This window comes from Poecile atricapillus, chromosome 6 (assembly GCF_030490865.1).
Source record: "Poecile atricapillus isolate bPoeAtr1 chromosome 6, bPoeAtr1.hap1, whole genome shotgun sequence".
Taxonomy (NCBI): Eukaryota; Metazoa; Chordata; class Aves; order Passeriformes; family Paridae; genus Poecile; species Poecile atricapillus.
Window position 1 is genome coordinate 23,175,434 of NC_081254.1, and position 12,456 is coordinate 23,187,889.

The 12,456-nt window shown below is 39.4% G+C and overlaps 1 protein-coding gene across 3 annotated transcripts; it reads left to right on the forward strand.

Moving 5' to 3' along the window:
* Positions 1-2,197: 2,197 nt before the first annotated feature.
* ZNF518A (zinc finger protein 518A) lies at positions 2,198-12,183 on the forward strand. Of its 3 annotated transcripts, XM_058840972.1 has the most exons (4): positions 2,198-2,344; positions 4,088-4,205; positions 6,515-10,299; positions 11,806-12,183. In XM_058840972.1, the coding sequence occupies exons 3-4, from the start codon at positions 6,634-6,636 to the stop codon at positions 11,887-11,889; spliced, it is 3,750 nt and encodes a 1,249-aa protein (XP_058696955.1). In that variant the 5' UTR covers positions 2,198-2,344; positions 4,088-4,205; positions 6,515-6,633; the 3' UTR covers positions 11,890-12,183. The 3 variants fall into 3 exon arrangements, with proteins under 3 accessions (XP_058696955.1, XP_058696953.1, XP_058696954.1); XM_058840970.1 differs by having other exon boundaries at positions 2,201-2,344; positions 6,515-12,183; XM_058840971.1 differs by lacking the exon at positions 2,198-2,344 and adding an exon at positions 2,584-3,053 and having other exon boundaries at positions 6,515-12,183.
* Positions 12,184-12,456: the final 273 nt, after the last annotated feature.

A 12,456-nucleotide genomic window follows, 5' to 3' on the forward strand; every position in this document is an offset into this window, starting at 1 on the left:
TTTTTTTTTTGTGAAAAGTAAAAACTATTGTGGGATATTGTGTTATACAGAACACAGACTGTTTTGTGGTTGAACATCATTTTCACAGGATGTCCCAAAGAAAAGTGGGCCAAATTCAATTTAGCTTCTGAAAAAGAGTGGAGGACTAGAATATTACATGGATCTCATGTCACAATTCATACCATATGAGGTTCAACTGCCAGCATCAGGATAATTTCTGGACCCCTTGGAAGACTGGTCTTCCTTGGATTTCCTTGATGGCTTTAATTTTCGTTTCTGCTCTGAGTTAGGTAAAAAGGCATTTTTTTATCTTCTTTGGTCCTCTCTTCAGAAGTAAGGCAGCCTCTTATGTCATAGGTTATAAGGGGCTCCTGGTATTCCTACACATGGGAAGGCTGTAGACTATTGTTATTACTGAGAAATTTTGGGAGCATTTTTGCAGATGCTCATTTTCATGACTAATGGACTCTTTCATGAATTTTGGAGAGAAGCTACTATACTATGTATAGTAGTGTTTGGTGGGGTTGCCCATTACTGTAGTTTTTCATTGGATGGCCACCTTTTTTCCCCCATATATTCCTACACAGATCATAATCACAGTAGAATCTTATTAAATTGTGTTTTGATGTAATTTTTTTTGATTCCTTGAGCAATGAGGAATCTAAACAGATATGATAAATTAGGCATTAGCCTGTCTTCTTCCTTTCTTGTCTCCTGTTGGTGTTATTCCTCATGAGATTTTTTTTTTCTGTCTTGTGCTTGGCACTCATATGTTTTCTAAATTTGAATTACAAAGTAATAAAATACAGATAAAATATTTCTTCCCATCTTACATGTAAATTCATTGGGATTAATAGTTGACAATATGATGTATATTTTAATTTTACATTAGGAATAATGGCATTCTAACACCAATTTGATACTGTAGCTGCTCATTAGACTAGTAGCTTCCATGGATCATTCTTTTCTGTTATCTTTTCTGACTTTAGGGTTTCAGTCAGAACTATGCTGTTTTTCTTTCTTTTTCTTAAGTTGTAGTTAAGTTTTCAGATCCTCTAAAACACTATGGATATGTACAATTCCCCCTTTCTTCTTAGAAAAATGTAATGAATTAGAAACCAGAAGAATAGTTTGCTTGCTTTTGGCACAGATTTATTCATTTGGGTGTAGTGGAACCATCAATTATATAATTTCTTCCTTGATATTATTTTTTAGGGCCAAGAAACCCACCCCAAAATGGCTTCTATTAATTTTATTTTGCAGTCTAGGACACAAGGGAAATAAGTGATTGGAACAAGAAATTAAAAATATATTCATGTTTAACATACCCTTGGTATACACATGCACACTCAAAGATATCAACACTCCTTGTTCTCATGTTTATTTATGAGTAAATATTGCACTTATTAAACTTTGTTGCAATTAGTAAGATGTCACAAGATTTGTGGAGAAAAGTTTAGCTGAATTGCTGGGCTAAATTGTTCATTAGATAGGTTTCCCAAAGGAAAAAGCTCTAGCTTTCTCTTCGCTTTTGGTTTTGGATCATTGTCCTAAGTGGAGAAAGGATTTCCTTCTCAATGACCTCTTCATTCACAATTCATTTACTATTTCTGTCATAGGTATTTGCCCTTTTCTGGCCATGGTGCAGTTCAATTTCCTACTTCTCACATGCCTTCATAGTCTTTGGTGACCTTACTCCAGATGGCCTTCCCTGTGCATTAAAACTTTGCACAAACATGAAGAGCCACTCCTAAGCAGAAATGATACTGTCTCTAACAAGATAAGCACTTTGTAGCGATTATCAGCTTTGATTTTTGTGTTATTTTGAGCATATTAAAACTAACTCATCTAATGCACGTATGTTGTCCTGGATGCTTTAACTGCTGACATCTCCTACAGAGAGCCCTTTATATACTGTATCTACTGTTGTGTCTATGCAGGTCAGCGAGCCCCTGTCTGAAGCGCGGCACGAACATCCTGGGACAGGCCATTGCTTACAAGCGTTTTGTGAGGGGCAGCAGCTCTCCCTGCCACTGCCACTGGCCCAAACACGCGCTGGTTACAGCAGCAGCCGGGCCATTGCCATGGCCGTGCCCTGCGCCCAAGGCCCACATCCAAGGAGGAAGAGGAGGAACGGGAGCAGGATGAGAAGGACGAAGGCAGCCGGACCTGCCGGAATCGCCCCGCCCCCTTTGGGCCTCGTCGGCCGCCGTCCGCCCATTCTCAGGTGAACACGTATCCCTCCGCCGCGGCCGCCTCTCGGCCGGGCTCGCACCCGGCAGTCCCCGGATGGAAACTGTGATGGCGGCCGGCAGCGCCTCGCCGGGCAGCGGCGGTACCCGAGGTACCTTCGCGGGGGGCGTCGGACGGGCAGCGGGGAGGACCCGCTCGGTGCGGGAGGGACGGCCCGGCGCGGCTCGCAGCGGAGCGGGCACGCGGCGCGAGGGGCCGCGGCAGGGTGGGACGGTGCCCCGTGGTGAGGGTGAGACGTTAAATAGTCCCCGGGGGGCTCGCGGTGCTGCCGGGGCGGGGGGCGGCCGGGACCGCGGGGCGCGCCCGGGGCGGCGGCACCGAGCACAAATGGCCTCGTGTGCCGCCGGCGGTGGGACCGTATCCCTCCGCCGGGCTACGCGCCCAGAGTCGCGGCCGCTCCGGGGACGTGCGGGCGCCCGAGGCGGGCGGGGGCGGCGCTGCCGCGGGGCTGCGGGGAGCAGCCGGGGAGGGACGCGCCTCGTTCGCCCCTGCCCCGATGTCGCCAGCTCGCGCTGCTGTGGTCGCCGTCAGACGGAGCTCCCGAGCTGCCGTCGCCTCGTCGGCCGCCCCGCGCTTTGTCCCGGCGCCTACCGGCCGCCGCAGCCTGTGGCCGGCTCCCGGCCAGCCACGGCCGTGGCGCCGCTGCTCCCCTGGCAGCCCCGGGCGGGCGGAGGCAGCCTCAGCCCGCAGGTGGGCTGGCGCTGGCCCTGTGTCGCCGCCGTGTTCCGCTGCCGTGTTCCTAAATGGCAGGTTCGCCCTGTGGCACGGAGTCTGTGTGTGTGAGCTCCGAGAGTGCTTCGGTGATTTTTTTTTTTTTTTTTTTCATTTTAGCACCGTTGTACTGGTCAGGTTGTATCTTGCTGCTCCAGCTCTATGGGTTTATTAAGATCTAGTTTTGTAAGCTGCCGCATGTGTCCGGCTCTTAGAAGAGATTAAAGCACCACTCTAAATTTGCAGGCACATAGAATGGGACTGGAAATGGGATATACTTCAGTACGATTTAATTAATTTATTTAATAACATCTAAGTCTAATTTTTTTCAGAAATCTTGAAGGTATTGCCTGCTGGGATACCTATTTTGAATGTAATTCGAAATGGAAAAACTGTAAAAGTTCCCTAATTTAGCAGTGTCTAACTCCTGTCTGTAGTTTTTGACTAGGTCAAAGTATATAGCTAAAACTTTCTCTCTGTACTTTCTTTAAAGAAAATATGGACATACTGCAACATTTTTTGGGGAAGAAAATTTTGGCTGAGAGCCTCAAGTGGTTACTTACACTTGTTCTTAGTGGTTTGGGGATTTTTTGAGTGAGAATCAACTGTAGCACATGCTTATGTATTTTCAATGTTTGTGCTCATTATATCTACATTTAAATCGACTTACTTGTTTCAGATACTGTGAATGTAATGTTCTGCCTCCTTCCCAGGCTTTTGCACACTTTTATAGAAACTTATAATTACGTCTTTGACATTAAAATTTTTGTTTGAGAAAAGATAAATGCCTTTTGAGTTCAAGTTAAAATTTGATGGACAGAGACACCAGTCACTTCTTTCTGTGCTGTTTTTAAGTTGTCATGTGTTTATGCTTCCCAGCTATGAATGCCTGAGATGTAGTGGCAAAGCTAAGGTAAAATAGGCATTGTTATATTGTGTAAATATACAGTATTTGTATTACATTTGATGGTGTTCTTTGGGAGAGAAGTTGGTATATATTTTTGTCTTCAATGTATTAAAAATCCAAGTAATGTCAATTTGTGAGGGATCTGTGCTTTTCAGCTTATTCTTTCTGTTGTGCTTGTATTTACACTATCTAAAGTACCTTTCTTTTTGTTTCCAGAACTTTTTTTAGTATTTCTCCTGACTGTGGCCTTTTCTGAGTCTTGCATACTTACCTCTTCTGTGTGTGTGGAAAAAACCCAGCTGTTGAAGAATTAAATCAAGTATTTTTTTAACGTGTAAGTCAGATTTCTTTGGAAATGTATGTTTAAAGATCCCTGCGATAAAAAAACCCACCCTTTCTAAAAATGGTTGTTTCAACTAAATATTTGTATTTGTCATGTGTAGGAGCTTGTTGTTAGTATGCTATCCAAAAATAACAAAATTAAGTTTTTGGGTCGGGAGTCTTTGCCAAATGTAAATGTTGCTCAGTTGAGGACCACACTGGCTTGGTATTAAAAGCCTGAGCCTTGTTCTCTGCAGCACTTTATCCGTTTCTGATTTCTATAGTTTTAATTGTGAACATACTTCAGGTTTCAGTGTCTGGCAGTATTACCTTTAAATCTGAAGGATCAGCAGCTACTATCAGGATGATGTATTGCATCATGAAACTGTAATCTTTTTGTTGTACCTGTGTATTAAAAAAGTTGTTCAAGCAAACAATTCCAAATGACTTTTTGTTACTTATTATTTATGTGGAAGTTCATCTTGCTTCTATTCAAACAAGGGATATACCATTGGCAAGAGAATGCATTTTAATGAAGTACTCTTTTGGTGGAAATGGAATGTAAATGCACATGAGTTGTTCCCATCTTAAGGCTCAAAGAAGGGTAATATCCCACATATTCATCTTTTGTGTGAAAGATGGGGAATGTGTCATTGAGTTAAAAGACAAATAAAAATCCTGTACCTAAAGTGTTGCCATTTGGAGAGATTCCGAGGAGGAAGTGTATGTGTCTGTGGTTTGGTGTTTTGGGGTTTTTTTGGATGGCAGATGTATAGTTTAAGTCATGCAGGTCTCATATGTGGAGATCACAGTTAAGTGAATTTACTTGATACTAGAGTCTGTGTATAGTGTCAAAGTCTGTTGTGTTTATTATTTTCAAGAATTGAGCAGAAGTGCTAGTATCTTCTCCAAAGGAATGCATTAAAGCATGTGCTTAAAGTGTTTTGCTTTTCTTGCTACATGATACAGGAACATGAACTTGAAAATTTTTCAGTCTCCATTTTCTTTGTCAGATATTTGCATGTCTAATGCTATATACTTCCTTCTCCCACGACTGTGGGAAAATACTTGAAAGACCTTAGGGCTAATGCTTATGATGGCTTGGAGATCTAGAAGCAGCCCTTGCATTTAGTCACAGTGAGGGAGAGGATATGATCATTCTTTTAGTTTGAATGTTAATAAATAAGATAATCTAATAAGTTCCAAGTGTGTGTTGCTTCAGGGTGAGCACAAGAATAGGGGAGAGAGAATCACTAATCAGATTTCAGCTAACAATTTACTAACTTTTATTAGGAAAGAAGAAAGTGACTTTGTGTCTTGAACTGTGGAAAAAGTTCTTAGTAAGAAGTGTTATACCAAGTGAAGAAAGAGTTCTTCTTTCCAGTGTTGCTTTTCAGAATTTAAATGAATTTTGCTGCTGTTCCAATTCTGGTGATTCTGTGTCGACATTCTGCACTGGGAATATTGTTCAAATATAGATGTGAGCTACTATAAATTGTTGGTGCAAGCTGTTATGGAAACACTGACATGAAATCTGTAGCAAGACAGTGATACTGACCATAACTGTTTGAGCCTTTTAATCCGTAGAGGGGTACTGTTGTCAGTCATGCACTGAAAATATTAACATGTACCCAAGAACATGCAGTGAGAAACGTGAGAACTTGTATCTGTTGACTGCTTCAGATTCGTGTGGTACTAAAGGTAGGCATGTGAAGAATTAATTGTAGGTCAGGGTGATTGGTTTTTTGGTGTTGGTAAAGCTCATGTCTCCATTAGTGAATTCTGATTTTACTTTCTTTCCTTTTCAAGCACAAAAGTTGCTAATAGAGTAGCATACTTGAGTAATAAAAATATCAAACTGTAGATTTTGACTTGTTTTTAGTACTTCAGTTAGGTTCAGTTAGTGATCCATGTCACAAAGGAGTGTTTTTATTTGCTTGAAATCCCAAATGAATGATAAACATAGGCTTCATTTTAAAAAAGTAGGTCTTCAGATTTCTTTATGCTAACAGGGTGGGAAAACCCCAAAATTTGATGATATGTATCTTTCAGTAGATGTTGTTCTTTAAAACATATTTTTCAAGTTCTAGATATGTTTTTTGAAGAAAACCCCAAACAGCAAACCAAGAAACACCCCCAACACAAAGAAAGGTTACAGTGTAATAGCTTTTTTTTGTTGCCTCATCCTTTTGTTTTGACCCTTGAGTAGTATAAAAATTAACAGCTTCAAGGATTGGCACATATTCGTTAGTGAATTGTAAGGTGTTCTAATTGCATTGGTTTTAAAAGTAATTATTTGCTTTGTTGTTTTTTTAATTTCAGGAGAATGAAATGGGGAAGTTGTAGAGCTTTGAGAATAACTCGGGACAGTTGTCTCATTTGCTGCCGGAAGTAAGACTAAATCTCAAGAATTCACATAAAGAAAAGTAAAACCTAAAATCATGTCATCTGAACAGGAACACTTTTTTTGTGACAAAAAGCAAATCAGTTTCTTTACACATGATGCTATGAAGAATTTTTCTACAGACATTACTTTGAAAAAAGAACTGGTGAGTGATCCTTTAAGTATGACAATTCAACCAGCAATTTTAGATGTCAATCTCACTTATGGACTAAAAAACGTGAAAATTGAATTGCCCAAGGTGAACATTCCAAATGAAGTATTAATGAAGCATGAAGTTGATAGGTTTAAAAAACTCTTTCAGTGTAAGCAGCAAACTGCAAGGAAGTCATTAAGTCTAGAGAAAATAAGCGGAAGCAATCTCAGTTTTTCAGGAGGAACCCACTTGCAAATTAAACCAGAAGGGAAACTTGAAGAAGGGTTGAAAACTGCAGCAAAGGTACTGAACTTCACTTGTACAAAATGCAAGGATAACATTAGATACAGCCCAAATGACCTTCAGAAACATTTTCAGCTGTTACACTATGGAGAGTTGCCTTTGTATCCTTGTGAGATGTGCAACTTCTCAGCTAATGACTTTCAGTCATTTAAACAGCACAGACGCATCCATCGTAGCACTTTAGTTAAATGTGAGCTCTGTAATGATGAACAGATATACACTTTGTTGGCTTTGACAAAACACTTCATATCAAAACATTGTGTAAATGGACACTTCCAGTGTGAAAAATGTGGGTTTTCAACCTATGATGTGGGTACGTTTGTTCAGCACATTCACAAACATAAAGAGATTCCCTATAAATGTGGAAAATGCCATCAAGAAAACTTTACAGAAGAGGAGCTCCAAAATCATCTTCTTGTTCATACCAGTATGTTTTCTTTTGGGTGTCCTTATTGCAGTTATAGCACATCACGGAAAGATTATCTTTTAAAACACATCATAGCTTTACACAGAGACCACTTAATTGCAAAAGAAAAACTGGAAAAAGATAAATATGAAAAAAGAATAGTAAAGACTCCAGCAGGACTGAAGCTTGTGTTAAGAAGGTATAAAATGGGAGCATCAAAAAAACCACTCTGGAGACGGAAGAAGATTAGCAGTGGAAGTGACAGTGCCGGAGGAGAAAATACGCAAGTGCTAAGAAGTGTGAATAAAATTCAGACAAATGCTGAGGAGCTGAACCAGTGTATGAGAGATGTGGAAAGAAATGAAGAGAAAGATCAAATTAAATACACAGAAAAGTGTCATTTCATGGGTGGCATGCTCTCTGCTACTAGTGCACAATACAATAAGGCAGATGATGGAACAAGTTACAGCCTGGGATTATTGAAAAATGCTGTTCATGGGCCAACAGTATTGATGGTTAAAAACAATAAAATATCTGTTCCAGCAAATTACACTGCTAAATTTATGGGCTTTAAAATGGTAGATGGAAAGCAACATCTTGTTATAAAATTACTACCTACAAGTAAGCAAAATGAATATTTGTTGGATCACAAAGCTGATCCTGTTAAAGATGGTTCTGCAACTCCTTTGCTACAGACTGCTGATCCTTGTGGCTTGTCTTCAGGTGCTATACCACATGTAACTGATCAGTCAACCTTAAAGAACAATTGTGTTCATCCATTAACCTCCCCTCCATTTTCTTGTTCTGATCCTCATTCAGGAAAAGCAAAAGTGGAAAAACAAAATAACTCCATATTATATGGGAGAAGTGTTTCTGAAACTGTAGCACCTTCTAATGTAGCTGTAGGAAAAAGTCCAAATTATTTGCCAATGAAGCTGGACTCAACTGTACCTCTACATGAAGAGGTAAAAAAAGTTGGAACTCAAACTAGTGTCTCATGGAGAAGCTTTTGTCCTTCAAGTCATCCTCAGGTATTACCACCTGCTATTACAAATACTCTTCATTATGACCCTATGAAAGTGCCCATCTTTCCTGAACCGAAAATGCAAAATGGTGGCCTGAATAATAGTAATGGAACTAATAATCTCTATTATTCAACCTCAGTGGATTCATCTAATGAAAGGTTGTTGTCTTTTCATAACTATTCCAAAATGGACTCTGTGGATAATCCATGTAGCATTTGGACATCAACAGATGACAGATACAAAGAATTTAGCAAAAGAGGTTCTTTTCAAAACAGTAGAAACAAACCTGCATCTTCACATTCAGAATTGATGAAAGGTTCAAAAGCAGAGAAAGTTGTGTCAGCCCAATCAAATATTAATAAAACTTACGAACACATAAACACTAAGAATAACTCTGTGTCTTTTAAAAGCCAATCTAAATGTGGTCTTGATGGTGAGTGTTTTACAGAGGACAAGCAAAATGGCCAGCCGTATTTGAATGCTAACACAGAGCAAGGCTTTCAGAAAGTAGCTGAGAAATTCCAGGAAAATGCCTCTGATTGTGTTAACTCTGTCTTAATGCCTAAAATCACATCTGTTTTCTCATTGCAAAGTGAACAGGCAGCTAATTACTTACCGCCTGAGATAAACCAGTTACTTCAAGATGTGTTAAAAGTAAAAACAACTTCTCAGCAAGAGTTCCACAGCAGGACGAATAACTGTGTCAAACTTCATTCTGAAAAGCTGCTTTCTGGTCCTGAGACCGGGGATGCAGCCTGTGTGCGTTTAAAAAGCTCTGCAACTGCAAGTGGTTTTCAGAGGCCTCCTTCTAATGTCCACTTCCCTTTTTGTAAGAGAGAGCTGAACACAAGATGTAGCACAAATGAAGGTACATGTTGCGGGAGAGAAAGACAGACACCCAAAACATCACTTGAGTCACAGGACATGGACAAATTATCCAGAACTCTGGGTGTTGGTACATTGCTAAAAACTCCTACAGATGAGTTTACACAGCAGTTAGTAAAAGATAAAGTACTGTCTACAGCTCAAAATCCTAGCAGCTTTTCACCAGTTTTGCCTGTTCTTCAGGAACAGAAGAAAGCCCTTTTCGTTCAGTCCCTTCCATCACGAGTTTTTGTTCCTTTCCACCTTTCTAACCAGTCTAGACAACAGGTGGTTTCAGGAAAGATTCTTCCGTCTACCAGTTCATCAGATGGGCACGCTACTAAAGGTGTACCTGCATCTTTTGTTTCAAATAAGGGACCTGGAATGGTTTTGACTTTTAGTGGGACAGTTGGAACAGTTGCAAATGCCACTAATGATAGTTCTCAGGTTTTAGGGGGAATTGCATCCAGAGAATTTGGGAAAATAACCATATCAGCTTCAGAAGTGAAGGGGGAAAATGGCAATTTTAGAAATCTAAGAAGTTCCTGTAATGGGGAAGTATGTAGTACAGTAAATGACTCGTTGAATAGTATGCCATTCAGAGCACCTCTTGTAATTACAAACTCATCAGAGTCATCTGTGAAAGCAACTTCTTCTGTGAAGGTGTTACCAGAGCACCAGGATCCTGTCTTTGGTTCTTTGGAGTCAGTAAAGCAACAGGAAATTAAACAGGAAGAACATGTTTATGCACTTTCGCCTGATGGACAGCAGGGAGTTTTTCTGAAATGTATGACACCAAACAAGCCTGTAGTTAATAAACCAATTTTTTTTCAGGATAATGCTCATCAAAATTGTCAACCAAAGAAAACTGGAGCCATGCAACAACAGCTTTTGCTGAAAATTAAGACTCCTACTTCAGATACACTGTCTGATAACACTCAGTCAGTAAGCAACTTGGTGCCCTCACTACAGGTGAATAACTTGCAGTTCTCTACTCCTGCACTAGCACAGAAACAAACTAATCTTAGTTTTAATGATGCCTTAAACTTACGAGGTGGGTTAATGCCAGCGAATGCCTCTTTGGCAAGCTCTAATCCAGCAAGTTGTGTTCCTCCTGTAGAACCTGTTTATTCTGCTAGATCTGCAGGGACGCAGTTGCAAAAATACTCTATTGAGAGTATGCAACTAATAACTGCTAACAAGAGGAATAACTCTGGTTGTCGGAAGTCCACATGGAGCACCCGAAACAGAAGTGCAAAAGTAAAACCTAATTTAATACAAGCTGGGTCTAAAACTTCAGGAACTGTGGGTGGGCAAAGAAATAAGAATTTCAAACGTAAAAGGAAGGCTAGTTGTCCAGAACCTCCTAGAAAGAAAGCAATGTTGCACAGAAAGTGTAAGGAAAGGAATCAGGCTAACATTTTTAGTGAATCAGGTAGCCCTTGCAAACAAAGGGCATCAAAAAAAACTGTGAGGACTTTGAAATTACTCCCTTTTAATTCTAACCAGCTTGTAATATGCCCCCGGAGAAATCAACCAGTTGTTGTTCTTAATCATCCTGATGCAGATGTTCCAGAAGTTGTAAATTTAATGAAAACTATTGCTAAATTTAAGGGACATGTTCTTAAGGTTTTATTGTCAAAAAGAACTGTTGAAGCTCTTCTGCAGCCAGACTTCTGCAATCCTTCTGCAACTACTGATGAGTTTTCTCAAAAAAGATACAGGACAATAAAACCCATTAGCCCTGTAAAAGAAAGATTTGTCTTAAAATTGACACTGAAAAAGACTAGCAAAAACAATTACCAGATTGTGAAAACTACCTCTAATAATACCTTGAAAGCTAAGTTTAGCTGCTGGTTTTGCGGTAGAGTATTTGACAATCAGGATAATTGGGTAGGACATGGACAGAGGCATCTGATGGAGGCTACTCGAGATTGGAATTCATGAATGGAATGATGACCAGTGAAGAAAATCAATATTGTTCATTAAAGTGTAAAAAAAAGAACATCAGTTGGATTAGGATACACAAGTCATTCTGTTTTGTATGTCAGTATTGTAGCTGAGTTTGAAAAAGGATGCACAGTCCTTTTATTTTAAAAGGAGTGTATTGCCATCAGATTTGAGAAAGATCAAAGAACTTTGTGGTTTAAATAACTTGTAACTAACTTCAAATACAAAAAAAATAATATAAAAAATACATTATTTTTATTACTGCTATCGTGCTATATTTTTATTCTATAGAATGAGTCTTCAGGGCTTTTGTTCTGTACATACTTAAAATCCCTAAACATGTAAATAATTTTATACTTTTCAGTTACTTGGTATAATTCTTGCACAGAAATTACACCCTTTCCCCCAGTTTTTCAGTTCTGTGCATGCACTACTAAAACCAATTTTTAAAATCTTTTCAAATACACACAGCTGTTATCCTGGGATTTTTGTTATTTTCACTTATTAGCTTTTGATGTTGTTTTTCAGGGATTGAACACTATTATTAGCAAGTGCCTCAAAGATGTGAAGCAGTTTACATTATGTCAACTGTGTAACCGTGGGTCTGTATAGGGCCATTCCCCCAACAGTTTCATTTAAACAAAGCCATATGTGAATGCTTTAAGCTATATTGCTATGCACATGACACTTGTACTATTTCTGTGCAGTTTGTCTACTTTCTTAGTGAAGTATTTTTCATATAAATTAATAAAACATATTATGATTGTGTTAATACTGTGAGTCAGAATGAAATTGATTGAAAATATACAGTATATATATTCATAATGTATATGGTGTTTAAGAATGGTGAACATTCCTGATCTGTATTGATTTTGTCACTATTAAATTTGCTATAACTTGTGTTTACAGCATATGACTTTGAGCATTTATAGAAAATATTTCTGTTGTGCTATGAGTGCTGCAAACCCTTTAGGAAGGTCAGGATATGGGGAGGTGCAGAGCACCATTTTAGGTGCTTGTAATTGCATCATAGCTTTATTTCAGCTGGATGTCATTTGTCCCCATAATGACTTAATGTTTTCTACTGTTGCTTCTTCAGATATACTGCCTTTTGGGGCACCAAGGGTTTGGCAGAACCAAGGCTCAACTTATTCTTCCCTTGTTTTACCAGTCAGTAGG

What these genes read in the sequence shown, in the direction of transcription:
- ZNF518A (XM_058840970.1), top strand. Translation starts at nt 6,634, where the DNA reads ATGTCATCTGAACAGGAACACTTTTTTTGTGACAAAAAGCAAATCAGT.